This window comes from Salmo salar, chromosome ssa12, assembly GCF_905237065.1.
Source record: "Salmo salar chromosome ssa12, Ssal_v3.1, whole genome shotgun sequence".
Taxonomy (NCBI): Eukaryota; Metazoa; Chordata; class Actinopteri; order Salmoniformes; family Salmonidae; genus Salmo; species Salmo salar.
Window position 1 is genome coordinate 81,560,163 of NC_059453.1, and position 22,101 is coordinate 81,582,263.

Genomic DNA, 22,101 nt, shown 5'->3' on the forward strand with positions numbered 1-22,101 from the left:
TGATATGTGGGGTGGTGTGGATTGGAGTGACATGTTGAGTTTAGTGGAGTGGAGTAACATGTGGGTGGTGTGGAGTGATGTGGGGTGGAGTGGAGTGACATGTGGGGTGGAGTGGTGTGACGTGGGGTGTGGTGGATTGACATGTGGGGTGGTTTGGGGTGGAGTGACATGTGGCGTGGTGTGAAGTGACATGTTGGGTGGAGTGACATATGGGGTGGGGTGGAGTGACATGCGGGGTGGGGTGGAGTGACATGTGGGGTGGAGTGACATGTGGTGTGGAGTGGAGTGAGATGTTGGGTGGGGTGAAGTGACATGTGGGTTGAAGTGGAGTGGTGTGACATGTGGGGTGGGGTATAGTGACATGTGGGGTGGTGTGGAATGGAGTTACATGTGGGGTGGAGTGGATTGAAATATGGAGTGGAGTGACATGTGGGTTGGAGTGGAATGACATGTGGGGTGGAGTGGAGTGACATTTGAGGTTGTGTGTAGTGTCGTGGGGTACAGTGACGTGGTGTGTTGTTACATGTTGGGTGGGGTGAAGTGACATGTGTGGTGGAGTGGAGTGGTGTGACATGAGGGGTGGAGAGGAGTGACGTGGGGTGGGGTGGAGTGACATGTGAGGTGGGGTGGAGTAACATATGGGGTGGAGTGGAGGGGAGTGACATGTGGAGTGGAGTGGAGTGGAGTCACATGTGGGGTGGAGTGGAGTGACATGTGGGGTGGTGTGGAGTGGAGTCACATGTGGGGTGGAGTGGAGTGGAGTGACATGTGGAGTGGAGTAACATGTGGGGTGGAGTGGAGTGGAGTGACATGTGAGGTGGGGTGGAGTAACATGTGGGGTGGAGTGGAGTGACATTTGGGGTTGTGTGGAGTGACATGTCGGGTGGAGTGACGTGGTGTGGTGTGACATGAGGGGTGGGGTGAAGTGACATGTGGGTTGGAGTGGAGTGGTGTGACGTGGGGTGGGGTGGAGTGACATGTGGGGCGGTGTGGAGTGGAGTCACATGTGGGGTGGAGTGGAGTGACATTTGGGGTTGTGTGGAGTGACGTGGGGTGGAGTGGACGTGGTGTGGTGTGACATGTTGGTTGGGGTGGAGTGGAGTGGTGTGACATGAGTGGTAGAGTGGAGTGACGTGGGGTGGAGTGACATGTTGGGTAGGGTGAAGTGACATGTGGGTTGGAGTGGAGTGGTGTGACATGTGGGGTGGGGTGGGGTGACATGTGGGGTGGTGTGGATTGGAGTGACATGTGGAGTTTAGTGGAGTGGAGTAACATGTGGGTGGAGTGAAGTGAAATGTGGGGTGGAGTGACATGTGGGTGGTGTGGAGTGATGTGGGGTGGAGTGACATGTGGGGTGGAGTGGTGTGACGTGGGGTGTGGTGGATTGACATGTGGGGTGGTTTGGGGTGGAGTGACATGTGGCGTGGTGTGAAGTGACATGTTGGGTGGAGTGACATATGGGGTGGGGTGGAGTGACATGCGGGGTGGGGTGGAGTGACATGTGGGGTGGAGTGACATGTGGTGTGGAGTGGAGTGAGATGTTGGGTGGGGTGAAGTGACATGTGGGTTGAATTGGAGTGGTGTGACATGTGGGGTGGGGTATAGTGACATGTGGGGTGGTGTGGAATGGAGTTACATGTGGGGTGGAGTGGATTGAAATATGGGGTGGAGTGACATGTGGGGTGGAGTGGAATGACATGTGGGGTGGAGTGGAGTGACATTTGAGGTTGTGTGTAGTGTCGTGGGGTACAGTGACGTGGTGTGTTGTTACATGTTGGGTGGGGTGAAGTGACATGTGTGGTGGAGTGGAGTGGTGTGACATGAGGGGTGGAGAGGAGTGACGTGGGGTGGGGTGGGGTGGGGTGGAGTGACATGTGAGGTGGGGTGGAGTAACATGTGGGGTGGAGTGGAGGGGAGTGACATGTGGAGTGGAGTGGAGTCACATGTGGGGTAGAGTGGAGTGACATGTGGGGTGGTGTGGAGTGGAGTCACATGTGGGGTGGAGTGGAGTGGAGTGACATGTGGAGTGGAGTAACATGTGGGGTGGAGTGGAGTGACATGTGAGGTGGGGTGGAGTAACATGTGGGGTGGAGTGGAGTGACATTTGGGGTTGTGTGGAGTGACATGTCGGGTGGAGTGACGTGGTGTGGTGTGACATGAGGGGTGGAGTGGAATGATGTGGGGTGGGGTGGAGTGAAATGTGGGGTTGTTTGGGGTGGAGTGACGTGGCGTGGTGTGAAATGACATGTTGGATGGAGTGACATGTGGGGTGGTGTGGGGTCGAGTGATATGCGGGGTGGGGTGGAGTGACATGTGGGGTGGGGTGGAGTGGAGTGACATGTGGGGTGGAGTGACATGTGGGGTGGAGTGGAGTGACATGTGGGGTGGGGTGGAGTGGAGTGACGTGGGTTGGGGTAGGATGGGGTGAAGTGACATTTGGGGTGGAGTGGAGTGGAGTAGTGTGACGTGGGGTTATGTGGGGTGGAGTGACATGTGGGGTGGTGGGGAGTGAAGTTACATGTCGGGTGGAGTGGAGGGGAGTGACATGTGGTGTGGAGTGGAGTGACATGTGGTGTGGAGTGACATGTGGGGTGGTGTTTAGTGACATGTGGGGTGTGGTGGAGCGACATGTGGTGTGGAGTGACACGTGGGGTGGGGTGGAGTGACATGTGGGGTGTTGTGGGGTGGAGTGACATGTGGGGTGGAGTGGAGTGACACGTGGGGCGGAGTGGTGTGGAGTGACATGTGGGGAGGAGTGAAGTGACATGTGGGGTGGGGTGACATGTGGGGTGGTGTGGATTGGAGTGACATGTTGAGTTTAGTGGAGTGGAGTAACATGTGGGTGGAGTGAAGTGAAATGTGGGGTGGAGTGACATGTGGGTGGTGTGGAGTGATGTGGGGTGGAGTGGAGTGACATGTGGGGTGGAGTGGTGTGACGTGGGGTGTGGTGGATTGACATGTGGGGTGGTTTGGGGTGGAGTGACATGTGGCGTGGTGTGAAGTGACATGTTGGGTGGAGTGACATATGGGGTGGGGTGGAGTGACATGCGGGGTGGGGTGGAGTGACATGTGGGGGGTAGTGGAGTGACATGTGGGGTGGTGTGGAGTGGAGTGGAGTGGAATGACATGTGGGGTGGAGTGGAGTGACATGTGGGGTGGAGTGACATGTGGTGTGGAGTGGAGTGAGATGTTGGGTGGGGTGAAGTGACATGTGGGTTGAAGTGGAGTGGTGTGACATGTGGGGTGGGGTATAGTGACATGTGGGGTGGTGTGGAATGGAGTTACATGTGGGGTGGAGTGGATTGAAATATGGGGTGGAGTGACATGTGGGGTGGAGTGGAATGACATGTGGGGTGGAGTGGAGTGACATTTGAGGTTGTGTGTAGTGTCGTGGGGTACAGTGACGTGGTGTGTTGTTACATTTTGGGTGGGGTGAAGTGACATGTGTGGTGGAGTGGAGTGGTGTGACATGAGGGGTGGAGAGGAGTGACGTGGGGTGGGGTGGGGTGGAGTGACATGTGAGGTGGGGTGGAGTAACATGTGGGGTGGAGTGGAGGGGAGTGACATGTGGAGTGGAGTGGAGTGGAGTCACATGTGGGGTGGAGTCGAGTGACATGTGGGGTGGTGTGGAGTGGAGTCACATGTGGGGTGGAGTGGAGTGGAGTGACATGTGGAGTGGAGTAACATGTGGGGTGGAGTGGAGTGACATGTGAGGTGGGGTGGAGTAACATGTGGGGTGGAGTGGAGTGACATTTGGGGTTGTGTGGAGTGACATGTCGGGTGGAGTGACGTGGTGTGGTGTGACATGAGGGGTGGAGTGGAGTGATGTGGGGTGGGGTGGAGTGAAATGTGGGGTTGTTTGGGGTGGAGTGACATGTGGCGTGGTGTGAAATGACGTGTTGGATGGAGTGACATGTGGGGTGGTGTGGGGTCGAGTGATATACGGGGTGGGGTGGAGTGACATGTGGGGTGGGGTGGAGTGGAGTGACATGTGGGGTGGAGTGACATGTGGGGTGGGGTGGAGTGGAGTGACATGTGGGGTGGAGTGGAGTGACGTGGGTTGGGGTAGGATGGGGTGAAGTGACATTTGGGGTGGAGTGGAGTGGAGTAGTGTGACGTGGGGTGGAGTGACATGTGGGGTGGTGGGGAGTGAAGTTACATGTCGGGTGGAGTGGAGGGGAGTGACATGTGGTGTGGAGTGGAGTGGAGTGACATGTGGTGTGGAGTGACATGTGGGGTGGTGTGGAGTGACATATGGGGTGTGGTGGAGCGACATGTGGTGTGGAGTGACACGTGGGGTGGGGTGGAGTGACATGTGGGGTGTTGTGGTGTGGAGTGACATGTGGGGTGGAGTGAAGTGACATGTGGGGTGGAGTGGGGTGGAGTGACGTGTGGGGTGGGGTGGGGTGGGGTGGAGTGACATGTGGGGTGGAGTGGAGTGACATGTGGGGTGGTGTGGAGTGACATGTGGGGTGGAGTGAAATGTGGGTTGGTGTGGAGTGACATGTTGGGTGGAGTGGAGTGGTGTGACTTGGGGTGGAGTGGGGTGGGGTGGAGTGGAGTGACATGTGGGGTGGAGTAGAGTGGTGTGACGTTGGGTGCGGTGAAATTACATGTGGGGTGGTGTGGGGTGGAGTGACATGTGGGGTGGAGTGGAGTGGAGTTGCATGTGGAGTGGTATGGGGTGGACTGACGTGTGGGGTTGGGTGGAGTGACATGTGGAGTGGAGTGAAATGTGGGTTGGTGTGGAGTGGTGTGGAGTGACATATGGGGTGGAGTGGAGTGGTGTGACTTGGGGTGGAGTGGAGAGACATGTGGTGTTGTGTGACATGTAGGGTGGTGTGGAGTGGAGTTACATGTGGGGTGGAGTAGAGTGGTGTGACGTTGGGTGCGGTGAAATTACATGTGGGGTGGTGTGGGGTGGAGTGACGTGTGGGGTGAAGTGACATGTGGGGTGGGGTGGAGTGGATGGACATGTGGGGTGGAGTGGACTTGGGGTGGAGTGGAGAGACATGTGGTGTTGTGTGACATGTGGGGTGGTGTGGAGTGACATGTGGATGGAGTGGATTGACATGTGGGTTGGTGTGGAGTGCAGTGACATGTGGGGTGGGGTGGAGTGGAGTGATGTGTGGGGTGGTGTGGGGTGGAGTGACGTGTGGGGTGGAGTGATATGTGGGGAGGTGTGGACTGACATGTGGGGTGGGGTGGAGTTACATGAGGTGTGGAGTGACATGTGGGGTGGAGTGGAGTGGAGTTGCATGTGGAGTGGTATGGGGTGGACTGACGTGTGGGGTTGGGTGGAGTGACATGTGGAGTGGAGTGAAATGTGGGTTGGTGTGGAGTGGTGTGGAGTGACATGTGGGGTGGAGTGGAGTGGTGTGACTTGGGGTGGAGTGGAGAGACATGTGGTGTTGTGTGACATGTAGGGTGGTGTGGAGTGACATGTGGGGTGGAGAGGAGTGACATGTGGGGTGGTGTGGAGTGCAGTGACATGTGGGGTGGGGTGTAGTGGAGTGACATGTGGGGTGGAGTGGAGTGGTGTGAGGTTGGGTGCGGTGCGGTGGAGTGACATGTGGGGTGGTGTGTGGTGGAGTGACGTGTGGGGTGGAGTAACGTGTGGGGTGGAGTGACATGTGGGGTGCTGTGGGGTGGGGTGACGTCTGGGGTGGGGTGGAGTGACGTGGGGTGGTGTGGCGTGGAGTGATGTGTGGGGTGGAGTGACATGAGGTGTGGAGTGGAGTGACATGTTGGGTGGGGTGAAGTAACATGTGGGTTGGAGTGGAGTGGAGTCACATGTGGGCTGGAGTGGAGTGACATTTGGGGTTGTGGAGAGTGACATGTGAGGTTGAGTGACGTAGTGTGGTGTGACATGTTGGTTGGGGTGGAGTGGAGTGGTGTGACATGGAGTAAGCTTAACTTTCTTAATTTTCTGAACATTCGAGATGTGTAGTCCACTTGTGTAGCTAGCAGGACTGACTTTGTGTGAGCTAGCCAACATTTAATTACTTCTGCGTTATGAGCTAGACACAGACACGGATGATCCATTGGTAGCTTGTTGTTACCAAGTATTGGTGCTAACCGTGTGTTATAGGATGCTAGCATGCTAGTTAGCTACGGCGTCATAGGACAGGGTGCACTAGGTGGGTTTTCACGGAAGAATACTGTACCAAGTTATCTAGCGGAATAAACTAAGTTTGAGCCTATTCCTGGAAACATTGAACCACTGTAGTTTACATCAATTTAATTTCTAGTGGTAGCTAGAAAAGTTATAATTTAGCGTTTTAGTGTTTCAGTGAAAGGTTAGTGAGGGAGGCCCTGCTCTCTCGCTTCCCCAGTTGTTTAGTTAATTGTCATTCCAATCTCCTTTGCATTAGCGTAGCCTCTTCTGTAGCCTGTCAACTATGTGTCTGTCTATCCCTGTTCTCTACTCTCTGCACAGGCCATACAAACGCTTCACACCGCGTGGCTGCTGCCACTCTAACCTGGTGGTTCCAGCGCGCACGACCCACATGGAGTTCCAGGTCTCCGGCAGCCTCTGGAACTGCCGGTCTGCGGCCAGCAAGGCAGAGTTCATCTCAGCCTATGCTACCCTCCAGTCCCTCGACTTCTTGGCGCTGACGGAAACATGGATTACCACAGAAAATACTGCTACTCCTACTGCTCTCTCCTCGTCTGACCACGTATTCTCCCATACCCCGAGAGCATCTGGTCAGCGGGGTGGTGGCACTGGAATCCACATCTCTCCCAAGTGGACATTCTCTCTTTCTCCCCTGACCCATCTGTCTATCTCCTCATTTGAATTCCATGCTGTCACAGTCACTTGCCCATTCAAGCATCCAATGAGCTTGACGCCTTGATAAGTTCCTTTACTGAGGATGGCTCACCCCTCACAGTTCTGGGTGACTTTAACCTGTTGGGGCTAGGGGGCAGTATTTGCACGGCCGGATAAAAAAACGTACCCGATTTAAACTGGTTACTACTCTTGCCCAGAAATGAGAATATGCATATAATTAGTAGATTTGGATACACAACACTCTAAACTTTCTAAAACTGTTTGAATGGTGTCTGTGAGTATAACAGAACTCATATGGCAGGCCAAAACCTGAGAAGATTCCATACAGGAAGTGCCCTGTCTGACAATTTGATGTCCTTCTGTTGCATCTCTATCAAAAATACAGCATCTGTGCTGTAACGTGACACTTTCTAAGGCTCCCATTAGAAAGTGGAAGCCGCCAGAAAGTGGAATGGGGTGTCTGCTGTCTCTGGGCGAAGAACAGCAGGAGAGTTTGTGAGTGGTCAGCCTGGGGACAGTGACACTGGAGATGCGCGGTCACGAGAATTCGTCTCGTCTCGTCTCGTACACGCGCGCTCCAGTGTCATTGTTCTCAGCAGGACCACTCACAAAAACCCCTGCTGTTTTTCGCCCAGAGACTGGAGAGCTCTCATTCCACTTTCTGGCGCCTTCTGAGAGCCAATAAAATCCTTAGAAAATGTCATGTTACAGCAGAGATGCTGTATTTTTGATAGAGATGCCCTAGAAGGAGAACAAATTGTCAGACAGGGCACTTCCTGTATAGAATCTTCTCGGGTTTTGGCCTGCCATATGAGTTCTGTTATACTCACAGACACCATTCAAACAGTTTTAGAAACTTTAGAGTGTTTTCTATCCAAATCTACTAATTATATTCATATTCTAGTTTTTGGGCAGGAGTAGTAACCGGATTAAATCGGGTATGTTTTTTATCCGGCCGTGAAAATACTGCCCCCTATCCCAAACAGGTTAAGTCAAATGACACCGCTGGTCCTGCTCACATTGCCCTACCCTATGCTTTGACCTCTTTCTCCCCTCTCTCTCCAGATGAAATCTTGCGACTTGTGACTGCCGGCTGCCCAACAACCTGCCCGCTTGACCATATCCCCTCCTCTCTTCTCCAGACCATTTCCGGAGACCTTCTCCCTTACCTCACCTCTCTTATGAACTCATCCTTGACCGCTGGCTACGTCCCTTCCGTCTTCAAGAGAGCGAGAGTTGCACCCCTTCTCAAAAAACCTACACTCGATCCCTCCGATGTCAACAACTACAGACCAGTATCCCTTCTTTCTTTTCTCTCCAAAACTCTTGAGCATGTCGTCCTTGGCCAGCTCTCTTGCTATCTCTCTCAGAATGACCTTCTTGATCCAAATCAGTCAGGTTTCAAGACTGGTTATTCAACTGAGACTGCTCTTCTCTGTGTCACGGAGGCTCTCCGCACTGCTAAAGCTAACTCTCTCTCCTCTGCTCTCATCCTTCTCGACCTATCTGCTGCCTTTGATACTGTGAACCATCAGATCCTCCTCTCCACCCTCTCCGAGTTGGGCATCTTCAGCGCGGCTCATTCTTGGATTGCGTCCTACCTGACAGGTCGCTCCTACCAGGTGGCGTGGCGAGAATCTGTCTCCGCACCACGTGCTCTCACCACTGGTGTCCCCCAGGGCTCAGTTTTAGGCCCTCTCCTATTCTCGCTATACACCAAGTCACTTGGCTCTGTCATATCCTCACATGGTCTCTCCTATCATTGCTACGCAGACGACACACAATTCATCTTCTCCTTTCCCCCTTCTGATAACCAGGTGGCGTATCGCATCTCTGCATGTCTGGCAGACATATCAGTGTGGATGACGGATCACCACCTCAAGCTGAACCTCGGCAAGACGGAGCTGCTCTTCCTCCCTTGGAAGGACTGCCGTTCCATGATCTCGTCATCACGGTTGACAACTCCATTGTGTCCTCCTCCCAGAGTGCTAAGAGCCTTGGCGTGACCCTGGACAACACCCTGTCGTCCTCCGCTAACATCAAGGCGGTGACCCGATACTGTAGGTTCATGCTCTACAACATTCGCAGATAACGACCCTGCCTTACACAGGAAGCGGCGCAGGTCCTAATCCAGGCACTTGTCATCTCCCGTCTGGATTACTGCAACTCGCTGTTGGCTGGGCTCCCTGCCTGTGCCATTAAACCCCTACAACTCATCCAGAACGCCGCAGCCCGTCTGGTGTTCAACCTTCCCAAGTTCTCTCATGCCACCCCGCTCCTCCGCACACTCCACTGGCTTCCAGTTGAAGCTCACATCTGCTACAAGACCATAGTGCTTGCCTACGGAGCTGTGAGGGGAACGCCACCTCCGTTCCTTCAGGCTCTGATCAGTCCCTACACCCAAACAAGGGCACTGCGTTCATCCACCTCTGGCCTGCTGGCCCCCCTACCTCTGCAGAAGCACAGTTCCCGCTCAGCTCAGTCAAAACTGTTCGCTGCTCTGGCACCCCAATGGTGGAACAAGCTCCCTCACGACGCCAGGACATCGGAGTCAATCACCACCTTCCGGAGACACCTGAAACCCCACCTCTTTAAGGAATACCTGGGATAGGATAAAGTAAGCCCCCCACCCCCCCACAAAAAAAATATACTATTGTAAAGTGGTTGTTCCACTGGATATCATAAGGTGAATGCACCAATTTGTAAGTCACTCTGGATAAGAGCGTCTGCTAAATGACGTAAATGTAATGTAAACATGAGTGGTGGAGTGGAGTGATGTGGGTTGGAGTGGAGTGATGTGTTGGGTGGGGTGAAGTGACATGTGGGTTGGAGTGGAGTGGTGTGACATATGGGGTGGGGTGGAGTGACATGTGGGTTGGTGTGGAGTGGAGTCACATGTGGGCTGGTGTGGAGTGGAGTGACATGTGAGGTGGTGTGGATTGGAGTGACATGTTGGGTTTAGTGGAGTGGAGTAACATGAGGGTGGAGTGAAGTGAAATGTGGAGTGGAGTAACATGTGGGGTGGAGTGGAGTGACATGTGGGGTGGAGTGACATGTGGGGTGGTGTAAAGTGGAGTCACATGTGGGGTGGTGTGGAGTGGAGTGACATGTGGGGTGGAGTGGAGTGGAGTAGAGTAACATGTGGGGTGGACTGGAGTGACATTTGGGGTTGTGTGGAGTGACATGTGGGGTGGAGTGACGTGGTGTGACATGAGGGGTCGAGTGGAGTGATGTGGGGTGGGGTGGAGTGAAATGTGGAGTTGTTTGGGATGCAGTGACATGTGGCGTGGTGTGAAGTGACGTGTTGGGTGGAGTGACATGTGGGGTGGTGTGGGGTCGATTGACATGCGGGGTGGGGTGGAGTGACATGTGGGGTGGAGTGGATTGGAGTGACATGTGGGGTGGAGTGACATGTGGGTTGGAGTGGAATGAAATGTGGGGTGGAGTGGAGTGAAATGGGGGTGGAGTGGAGTGACGTGTGGGGTGGGGTGGGGTGGAGTGGAGTGACATGTGGGGTGGAGTGGTGTGACGTGGGGTGGGATGGGGTGGAGTGACATGTGGGGTTGGGTGGAGTGACATGTGGGGGGTAGTGGAGTGACATGTCGGGTGGTGTGGAGTGGAATGACATGTGGGGTGGAGTGGAGTGACATGTGGGGTGGTGTGGATTGACATGTGGGGTGGAGTGACATGTGGTGTGGAGTGGTGTGACATGTGGGGTGGAGTGGAGTGATGTGGGGTGGGGTGGGGTGGAGTGAAATGTGGGGTTTTTTGGTATGCAGTGACATGTGGCGTAGTGTGAAGTGACGTGTTGGGTGGAGTGACATGTGGGGTGGTGTGGGGTCAATTGACATGCGGGGTCGGGTGGAGTGACATGTGGGGGGGAGTGGAGTGGAGTGAAATGAAATGTGGGGTGGAATGGAGTGACATGTGGGGTGGTGTGGAGTGACACGTGGGGTGGTCTTCCCTGTGGCTCAGTTGGTAGAGCATGGTGTTTGCAATGCCAGGGTTGTGGGTTCGATTCCCATGGGGCCCAGTACAAAACAAAAAATTTATGAAATGTATGCATTCACTACTGGGGTGGGTTGGAGTTACATGTGGGGTGGTGTGGGGTGGAGTGACATGTCGGGTGGAGTGACATGTGGGGTGGAGTGGAGTGACATGTGGGGTTTTGTGGGGTGGAGTGTAGTGACTTGTGGGGTGGAGTGACATGTGGGATGGTGTGGAGTGGGTTTGAGTGGAGTGACATGTGGGGTGGAGTGTAGTGACATGTGGGGTGAGTGGAGTGACGGGTGGGGTGAAATGTGCGGTGACATGTTGGATGGTGTGGAGAGACATGTGGTGTGGAGTGACATGTTGGATGGGGTGAAGTGACATGTGGAGTTGTGTGACGTGGAGTGACATGTGGAGTGGTGTGGGTTGGACTGACGTGTGGGGTGGAGTGACATGTGGTGTTTTGTTTAAAGTAGTGACATGTGGGGTGGTGTGGAATGGAGTGACATGTGCGGTGGTGTGGGGTGACATGTGGGGTGGAGTGGAGTGACATGTGGGGTGGTGTGGGGTGACATGTGGGGTGGTGTGGGGTGAGATGTGGGGTTGTGTGGGGTGACATGTGGGGTGGTGTGGAGGGACATGCGGGGTGGGGTGGAGTGACATGTGGGGTGGAGTGACATGCGGGGTGGTGTGGGGTGACATGTGGGGTGGTGTGGAGTGACATGTTGGGTGGAGTGGAGTGGAGTGGAGTGACATGTGGGGTGGAGTGTAGTGACATGTGGGCTGGGGTGGAGTGACATGTGGGGTGGAGTGGAGTGGTGTGACGTGTGGTGGAGTGGAGTGGAGTTACATGTGGGGTGGAGTGGAGTGGAGTGGTGTGGAGTGACGTGTGGGGTGGGGTGGGATGGAGTGAAAGTGGGGTGTGGTGGAGTGACGTGGGGTGGAATGGAGTGACATGTGGGGTGAGGTGGAGTGGAGTGACATGTGGGGTGAGGTGGAGTGGAGTGACGTGGTGTGTGGTGGAGTGGAGTGACATGTGGGGTGGAGTGGAGCGGTGTGACATGGGGTGGAGTGGAGTGACATGTGGAGTAGGGTGGAGTGACGTGTCGGGTGGGGTGGAGTGACATGTGGGGTGGGGTGGAGTGACGTGTGATGGAGTGGAGTGACATGTGGGGTGGAGTAGACTGACGTGGGGTTGAGTGACATGTGGGGTGGAGTTGAATAACATGTTGGGTGAGTGGAGTGGAGTATTTTTATTTAATTTTTTTATTTCACCTTTATTTAACCAGGCAGGCAAGTTGAGAACAAGTTCTCATTTACAATTGCGACCTGGCCAAGATAAAGCAAAGCAGTTTGACACATACAACAACACAGAGTTACACATGGAGTAAAACAAACATACAGTCAATAATACAGTAGAAAAATAAGTCTGTATACAATGTGAGCAAATGAGGTGAGATAAGGGGGGTAAAGGCAAAAAAGGCCATGGTGGCAAAGTAAATACAATATAGCATGTAAAACACTAGAATGGTAGATTTGTAGTGGAAGAAAGTGCAAAGTACAAATAGAAATGATGGGGTGCACAGGAGCAAAATAAATAAATACAGTAGGGGAAGAGGTTGTTGGTTGGGCTACATTATAGATGGGCTATGTACAGGTGCAGTGATCTGTGAGCTGCTCTGACAGCTGGTGCTTAAAGCTAGTGAGGGAGATAAGTGTTTCCAGTTTCAGAGATTTTTGTAGTTCGTTCCAGTCATTGGCAGCAGAGAACTGGAAGGAGAGACGGTCAAAGGAGGAATTGGCTTTGGGGGTGACCAGAGAGATATACCTGCTGGAGAGCGTGCTACAGGTGGGTGCTGCTATGGTGACCAGTGAGCGGAGATAAGGGGGGACTTTACCTAGCAGGGTCTTGTAGATGACCTGGAGCCAGTGGGTTTGGCGACGAGTATGAAGCGAGGGCCAGCCAACGAGAGCGTACAGGTCGCAGTGGTGGGTAGTATATGGGCCTTTGGTGACAAAACGGATGGCACTGTGATAGACTGCATCCAGTTTATTGAGTAGGGTATTGGAGGCTATTTTGTAAATGACATCGCCGAAGTCGAGGATTGGTAGGATGGTCAGTTTTACAAGGGTATGTTTGGCAGCATGAGTGAAGGATGCTTTGTTGTGAAATAGGAAGCCAATTCTAGATGTAACTTTGGATTGGAGATGTTTGGTGTGAGTCTGGAAGGAGAGTTTACAGTCTAACCAGACACCTAGGTATTTGTAGTTGTCCACATATTCTAAGTCAGAACTGGGCGGGCAGGTGCAGGCAGCGATCGGTTGAAGAGCATGCATTTAGGTTTACTTGTATTTAAGAGCAGTTGGAGGCCACGGAAGGAGAGTTGTATGGCATTGAAGCTCGTCTGGAGGGTTGTTAACACAGTGTCCAAGGAAGGGACAGAAGTATACAGAATGGTGTCGTCTGCGTAGAGATGGATCAGAGACTCACCAGCAGCAAGAGCAACATCATTGATGTATACAGAGAAAAGAGTTGGCCCAAGAATTGAACCCTGTGGCACCCCCATAGAGACTAACAGAGGCCCGGACAACAGGCCCTCTGATTTGACACATTGAACTCTATCAGAGAAGTAGTTGGTGAACCAGGTGAGGCAATCATTTGAGAAACCAAGGCTTTCGAGTCTGCCGATGAGGATGTGGTGATTGACAGAGTCGAAATCCTTGGCCAGGTCAATGAATACGGCAGCACAGTATTGTTTCTTATCGATGGCGGTTACGATATCGTTTAGGACCTTGAGCGTGGCTGAGGTGCACCCATGACCAGCTCTGAAACCAGATTGCATAGCGGAGAAGGTGCGGTGGGATTCGAAATGGTTGGTAATCTGTTTGTTGACGTGGCTTTCAAAGACCTTAGAAAGGCAGGGTAGGATAGATATAGGTCTGTAGCAGTTTGGGTCAAGAGTGTCCCCCCTTTGAAGAGGGGGATGACCGCAGCTGCTTTCCAATCTTTGGGAATCTCAAACAACACGAATGAGAGGTTGAACAGGCTAGTAATAGGGGTTGCAACAATTTCGGCAGATAATTTTTGAAAGAAAGGGTCCAGATTGTCTAGCCCGGCTGATTTGTAGGGGTCCAGATTTTGCAGCTCTTTCAGAACATCAGCTGAATGGATTTGGGAGAAGGAGAAATGTGGAAGGCTTGGGCGAGTAGCTGTGGGGGGTGCAGTGCTGTTGACCGTGGTAGGGGTAGCCAGGTGGAAAGCATGGCAAGCCGTAGAAAAATGCTTATTGAAATTCTCAATTATAGTGGATTTATCGGTGGTGACAGAGTTTCCTATCCTCAGTGCAGTGGGCAGCTGGGAGGAGGTGTTCTTATTCTCCATGGACTTTACAGTGTCCCAGAACCTTTTTGAGTTTGTGTTGCAGGAAGCTAATTTCTGCTTGAAAAAGCTAGCCTTGGCTTTTCTAATTGCCTGTGTATATTGGTTTCTAACTTCCCTGAAAAGTTGCATATCACGGGGGCTGTTCGATGCTAATGCAGAATGCCACAGGATATTTTTGTGTTGGTTAAGGGCAGTCAGGTCTGGAGAGAACCAAGGGCTATACCTGTTCCTGGTTCTAAATTTCTGTAATGGGGCATGCTTATTTAAGATGGTGAGGAAGGCATTTAAAAAAAAATAACCAGGCATCCTCTACTGACGGGATGAGGTCAATATCCTTCCAGGATACCCGGGCCAGGTCGATTAGGAAGGCTTACTCGCAGAAGTGTTTCAGGGAGCGTTTGACAGTGATGAGTGGAGGTCGTTTGACCGCTGACCCATTATGGATGCAAGCAATGAGGCAGTGATCGCTGAGATCTTGGTTGAAAACAGCAGAGGTGTATTTAGAGGGCAAGTTGGTTAGAAATATATCTATGAGGGTGCCCGTGTTTACGGCTTTGGGGTGGTACCTGGTAGGTTCATTGATCATTTGTGTGAGATTGAGGGCATCAAGCTTAGATTGTAGGATGGCTGGGGTGTTAAGCATGTCCCAGTTTAGGTCACCTAGCAGCACAAGCTCTGAAGATAGATGGGGGGCAATCAGTTCACATATGGTGTCCAGGGTACAGCTGGGGGCAGAGGGTGGTCTATAGCAGGCGGCAACGGTGAGAGACTTGTTTTTAGAGAGATGGATTTTTAAAAGTAGAAGTTCAAATTGTTTGGGTACAGACCTGGATAGTAGGACAGAACTCTGCAGGCTATCTCTGCAGTAGATTGCAACACCGCCCTCTTTGGCCGTTCTTTCTACATGTGTGGTGGTGTGGAGTGGAGTGACATGTGGGGTGGGGTGGAGTTACATGTGGGGTGGAGTGGAGTGGTGTGACGTATGGTGTGGGGTGGAGTGACGTGTGGGGTGGTGTGGTGTGTGGTGGATTGACGTGTGGGGTGGTGTGACGTGTAGAGTGACGTGTGGAGTGGGGTGGAGTGTAGAGTGACGTGTGGAGTGGTGTGGCGTGTGGTATGGTGTGGGGTGGAGTGACGTGTGGGGTGGTGTGGAGTAGAGTGATGTGTGGGGTGGTGTGACGTGTAAAGTGAAGTGTGTAGGGGGGTGGGGTTGAGTGACGTGTGTAGTGGGGTGGAGTGGTGTCGTGTGACGTTTTGGGGTGGGGCGGGGTGGGACTGGTAATGAAATATACAAAATAAAGACCGTACTAAAGAGCACCGCTTTAATGGTAAAAAATGAATTGGAAAATGTGAAAAACCAGACAAAATATCCATTAGATCTTGTGATTCCAGTATTATTTGACAAGAAACTGTGTAATATTAGTTGATGCGTTCCTGCAGAATCGTGGGAGGTCAAAGCTTGTCCATTTGCAGCTCTGAGGGACAGCTAGGGCAGTTCATTGGGGGTATTTGAGGTCTTGAGTATTTTGTGTTATGAAACGTAGGCCTATTGCTAAACATTATTGTTTCGCTTTTAATCATCAAGACAAAATTCCTCTCCTTGCCGGAGGGGACACAAGTCAAGAACAGTCAGTGTCAAACATACACTCTGGTGCAAACCAAATAAAGCCACAAATGATCCCTTCTCTTGCAGTGAGTCCAAGGACTAAACGATGCAGGCTTGGGGGTTTGCTTCATTAATAAAGTGACTCACTTCTACTCTGAGGCCTGTGCTCTGTAGTAATTTTGTTTTATTACAAATAGCTTACGTAAAATGAAGTCCTTATGTAAAATGAAGTCCTGCTTTTCAATTGATTGACTTGTGTTCTGTCTATGTTCACAACGAAAGCGTGGACTGTCTTTCATTTGTCTTGGATTGGATTTTAGAATTGACATTAATCGTGTGAAATAGCTCATTTAGACACACTTAAGTGGAGTAAGTTATTAGCCTGCATAAAAACAATCATAATATGTTTTATTGCTTATGATGACTAATGTTTTATCCATCCAATATTAAACCAGTGATAACATATCGCTGTTACTTTACTAATGCAGGAAACTTTTGAGCTGCACTTAAACATCTAAAGAGGCTTTTACTCACAGCATGCAAGAGCTATTCCACTTTATGTGTCACAGTTGACTATGCCATATTTTAACAACATATTCATAACCACAATATATGCTTGTACCTGTGCAGAAACACTTAAGCCTGAATAGTCAGAGCAGTACTAAAAGTCACAATTGTTTAGTTTGATGGTGGGAACACATACACTAAACTTATTTTTCAATCAGTTCAAGTTGTAATGGTTCAGCTCATCCTTTGATCGCTCAGCTTGCACAACAAGTATAATGATACCCACTGCTGCTGCTCTAAGACCATGTTTTCAGCACAGACGCATTAGAGGAAATGTAAGCATTCAAGAAGGGAATGTCACTCACAAGGTTATTGCCTCTCTCAACTGCTTGCTGTGCATTTACATGATGCTGACCAAGCTACGAAACACAATCTACCACAAAACCAGTGCGGGCTGCCATTTTCAGGCACACTCACCACCGGGGAATAACCGGAGGGATATCAGAGAATCTAGTCATTGAAATCTCCCTACATTACTAATGATTTCAGTGCAGCACACATTAGCTTCAATCCAAGAGCAACCTAAATCAAATCTGTAATAAAGATAACTACACTCACATATCTGAAGTATTTATAAGCTAATGGTTGGCTGACTTCCCTTCTAAATCATAGCTGAACGTGTACGTTATTTTACAGTTTCTGTGGGTTTTGGAATGAGCATGCCCTATGAATCATTTTCTCTGTCTGGTTAACTGTCTGGCTTGGATGTTATAGTATCTCTACTGCAAACATGGCCAGCCCAATGTTTTTCTCTCTCCTCCAAATCAATACCAATTAATGCTATCAGTATCCTGTTTGAATGACTTGAGAGAGAGACACTGAAGATTTGGTTAAACCTTCGTGTTAAATGGCTGCTAATGTCAGTTCCACACTGACTTGTGGAATAATATTGTAAATAGATGGAATCCATTACCTGTACTCTGGGGAGGGTTTCCCCTCTGCCTCACATGTAATGGTGGCTTCCTGGTCAGGGGAGTTGTTGGGGAGAATGAGGTCACTGGGCTCTGTCCTCCATCTTGGCCCTTGAAACAGGACATCTTGTGCATGAGCTGGAGAACATAAGAAACACAGGCAGTGATACTCAGGCGTTAAACAATTGGCTTTCGTCAATGTGTGACATTTCAGTCATCTAACATCTAAGGATAACAAATTAGTCTGAACAAACAGGTAGAGGGTGAAAACTCGCGAATCCTGACACGCCAGCACTCACCAACAGAGGTGACAAAAATTGATGACACATTTGAAAACCATGTCTTTGATTACAAGATGGTAATACACTGTACAAGAGCGACGGGGCCATTAGAATATTTGATTTTGACGAGAGATAAGGAAACCATTATTTTATGAAATAGTATGCTACTAACCCCGATAATTCTGATAGTTTATCCATGAAAAACCTTCTTGTTGGCAGAACTAATTCAATGTTGGCACTACAAAAAGCATCTGAGCAGTGCAAAAACCATGGAGACTTCATGTGCCGTTGAAACGTCAGTCACATGCTTGAACCTGTGTGAATCCATTTGGAAGCAAGACAATTTATGATAACCAACAAATCTCTCCCGCTTTGTTAGTGTTACATCACTGTGCAAACCTCAAAATATTTTGGACGTTTTTATTGGTAGCCTAAGACCTTATGTTTCGGATACTTGTGTTGATTGTTGAGACCCTTAAAGTCTACACATTCGATTAGTTGATGGAATGCTGCATCAATCGGAAGTGTGCAGTCCATCAAAAGTGGCCAATCAATAACTCAACACTTTCAACTTTTTGGCCATTCGAGGGCGATGTCTCCAAACCCTGCTGCATCAATCTCTCCTATAAGACAGTATACTTATTGAAGAACATTGGATTCCCAGTGTGCAGCGGCCCTTACTTCTTAAAATGTAAGGAACGATTTCAACATCATTTAGACATGTAATACCTAGTGAGGTTGATTTATCTCAATATCCTCTGGACTTTTTCACATACAACCCTAGTGCCTGCAGTGCTGCCTTCCCCAGGAACCATTTTACTGAGTCCCATAGATATTAAAGTCACATGCTAAGTTTGATGGGTATATTAGCTATGCTGATTTAGTCTACACCGCCTTCCTTTGAGAAATAGGTGTGAATTACCTATAAGCTATGTCAAAACAATTAAAATGACTTACATTGGGATTTGCAATGTCATTTGCACACTTTAAAACAATGAAAAAAAAAGGAATGGAATCCCAGATGTCCCTGGAGGTGCAAATGCAGTAGGCTGCCCAAGGGATGGCTGAAGGGCAACAGGGGAAGTAGCGTAAATGAAAAACTGAATTTTAATCAATTTAACCTTGTCTGTATAAAATATAATATGGTTGGTTGCAAATACTAGGCTTGGAATCTGCCTGCCATCTAAAGTAATGCAATACAGAATCTGTAGAATTGTGTAGTCAGTGCATAGAATGGTTCATTTTAGTTCATAGCGCGCTGTCAAGCCAAATCCGGGGGAATGCATACAGCACTTTAAGATGATGTAGGCAACACCATAAGGATGAGATCTCTTACATTTCCATATGAGACCAAATAGACAACATAGGGCACACACATCAGTGTCATACTGTCAACTTCAAACTATCAGTGCTCCATTGAGCGGTATTGCAGTAAACTTGCCAAAAAGGTATACCAGTTTCTCATTTGTAACAAAAAGAGCAATAAGGCCTACTTACATTTTGCAAGTAACAACGTTAATATAAACATGAATCATCCCACTGATGGAAAATCATACAGGATTAGGAACTTGTAGAATGATAACTGTAAATACCTCTTCATGAATAAAATGTGTAGTAGAACATCTTACCGGCAAGGCAACCAATGATTGACAGTAGCAGAAGTCGTTTCCATAGTAACATCATCTTCAGTTGCCAAGGGCAAATACGACTCTCATCCAATTGCTTGTGAATGGAATGCTCTCCCTTGATTACGAGAATCTTAATCTAAGGGGAAAGTAATTATAGAAATAGTTCAAATAAGACATTTTGAGGCAAATATGACAAGCATTCAACAACAGAACATGATTCCAGTATTGCAAAAGTTGCACTATTTATGTTCTTTATTCTTCAATAGTTTTTAGAAGACTTGAAGTAAAAAACAAACAGTGAAAGCAGTGTAAATGAAATCCACTCACTAAGGACAACACATGCACATTACAACATTACTGTATGCAATGGTTGATTAATTACATTATGAATTATACTGTATGCCCTTTGATGACTAAACGTAATGTAAAATACAAGTGTTGACAAATTGCGGATAAGTAAGAAAGGACATATATATTAAAAAAAAAAATACGTAGCGTACTATGCGGCACATACTGTAGCTGGTACAGCATACAATGAGATAAACTTAGGTGGTCATTCAACCTACTCATTTGTGAATAAATGCTGTAGATAAATGTTCCTTTCAAAACACTACCGATCTTCCGTATCTCCTTTGACTAGCAGAAAAAAAGGTTTATTCTCGCAATATGTATCCCATTTTTGCAGAGGTGGGATATTGTTTTTTTAAATGTTTTTATTTAACAATACATTTATAGATTTTTCTTTAACAACACATATATAAGCAGAAATATTACATGAAAAAAAATTATAGCAAAAAACACATCAAAAGTTAACAGAAACAAAAAAATAAAAAATAAAAATGATGAAACAACTAAGACAAAACAAAAGTGTTACAGAAGCATAAAACCACCAAAATTACATTTTACAGTGGTCTGATCCAATAGGATAGAACATAATTGGGACAAATTTTAGATGAAACACAGCGCCACAAGCCAATCGGATATCTCTCACCACAACCCCACATGCACAAAACCAAAACCTAACAGAACCCTTTCTGTCCATTTTACAAAAATACAATCTCAACCAATTGTAATGGTAAGGGTAGAATTTCAGCTCTATACAATATGCTAGAGTCTGGCTCAACCGAATCCTCTGTGCAGAAACTGAACTCTTCGAAGGAATAGTACACTACCCAGAGTTCCCTTCATTAGCCAATATGTCACACACATTGCTCTGCTCAACCAAATCCAAAAATGGTCCCCAAACCTCTTCAAAAGTGTCTTGTTTACCTTTAACCGTATATGTTATCTTTTCCATTGTTAGGCAAGACGACATTTCCCTAAGCCATTGGGCAATATTAGGCCTGTTCACACTTTTCCAGGCAAGAGCTATCAAGCATTTTGCTTGCAACAAGCACATATCTATAAGTGTTTGAACTTGGTTCTTTAGATGATGATTGATTGGGTACAACCCCAGGATAAACACTTTGGGATGGAGAGCCAATTTTACCAATACTATTTGGGATATCATATGTGATACCTCCTTCCAAAAACCTTGAATTTTCTCACAGTCCCACAATGAAACAGAGTCCCTTTAGAATGATTACCCTTGTAGTAGAGGTCGACCTATTAATCGGAATGGCCGATTAATTAGGGCCGATTTCAAGTTTTCATAACAATCGGAAATCGCTAATTTTGGACGCCGATTTGGGCGATATTTTTTTTATAAAATTTTTTACACCTTTATTTAACTAGGCAAGTCAGTTAAGAACACATTCTTATTTTCAATGACGGCCTAGGAACGGTGGGTTGTTCAGGGGCAGAACGACAGATTTTTACCTTGTCAGCTCGGGGATTCAATCTTGCAACCTTACGGTTAACTAGTCCAACCCTCTAACCACCTGCTTTACATTGCACTCCACGAGGAGATCTGCCTGTTATGCGAATGCAGTAAGAAGCCAAGGTAAGTTGCTAGCTAGCATTAAACTTATCTTATAAAAAACAATCAATCAATCATAATCACTAGTTAACTACACATGGTTGATGATATTACTAGTTTATCTAGCCTGTCCTGCGTTGCATATAATTGCTTAGGTACATGTTGCTTCAACCATAAACATCAATGCCTTTCTTAAAATCAATACACAAGTTTATATTTTTAAACCTGCATATTTAGTTAATATTGCCTGCTAACATGAATTTCTTTTAACTAGGGAAAATGTGTCACTTCTCTTGCAACAGAGTCAGGGTATATGCAGCAGTTTGGGCCGCCTGGCTCGTTACGAACAGTGAAGACTATTTCTTCCTAACAAAGACAGCCGACTTCGCCAAACGGGGGATGATTTAAAACAAAAGCACATTTGCGAAAAAAGCACAATCGTTGCACGACTGTACCTAACCATTAACATTAATGCATTTCTTAAAATCAATACACAGAAGTATATATTTTTAAACCTGCATATTTAGCTAAAAGAAATCCAGGTTAGCAAGCAATATTAACCAGGTGAAATTGCGTCATTTCTCTTGCGTTCATTGCACGCAGAGTCAAGGTATATGCAACAGTTTGGGCCGCCTGGCTCGTTGCGAACTAATTTGCCAGAATTTTACGTAATTATGACATAACATTGAAGGTTGTACAATGTAACAGGAATATTTAGGGATGCCACCCGTTAGATAAAATACGGAACGTTTCCATATTTTACTGAAAGGAAAAACTTTTTGTTTTCGAGATTATAGTTTCCGGATTCGACCATATTAATGACCAAAGGCTCGTATTTCTGTGTGTTATTATGTTATAATTAAGTCTATGATTTGATAGAGCAGTCTGACTGAGCGGTGGTAGGCAGCAGCTGGCTCGTAAGCATTCATTCAAACAGCACTTTAGTGCATTTTGCCAGCAGCTCTTGTGCTCAAACGGTCAGAAACAGACTCCATGAGGGTGGTATAAGGGCCCGACGTCCACAG

The 22,101-nt window shown here is 48.5% G+C and overlaps 1 protein-coding gene across 1 annotated transcript in view; it reads right to left on the reverse strand.

Annotated features, from left to right (window-relative positions):
• Positions 1-22,101, reverse strand: part of LOC106565730 (contactin-3) — an 87,291-nt gene that overhangs the window by 46,700 nt on the left and 18,490 nt on the right. Inside the window, exons 2-3 of the mRNA XM_014133161.2 lie at positions 19,159-19,294; positions 17,252-17,387 (exon numbers count right to left, since the gene is read on the reverse strand). Of these exons, the coding sequence (XP_013988636.1) occupies positions 17,252-17,387; positions 19,159-19,213 (191 nt within the window). The 5' untranslated portion in view covers positions 19,214-19,294. The remainder of the gene's footprint in view (positions 1-17,251; positions 17,388-19,158; positions 19,295-22,101) is intronic.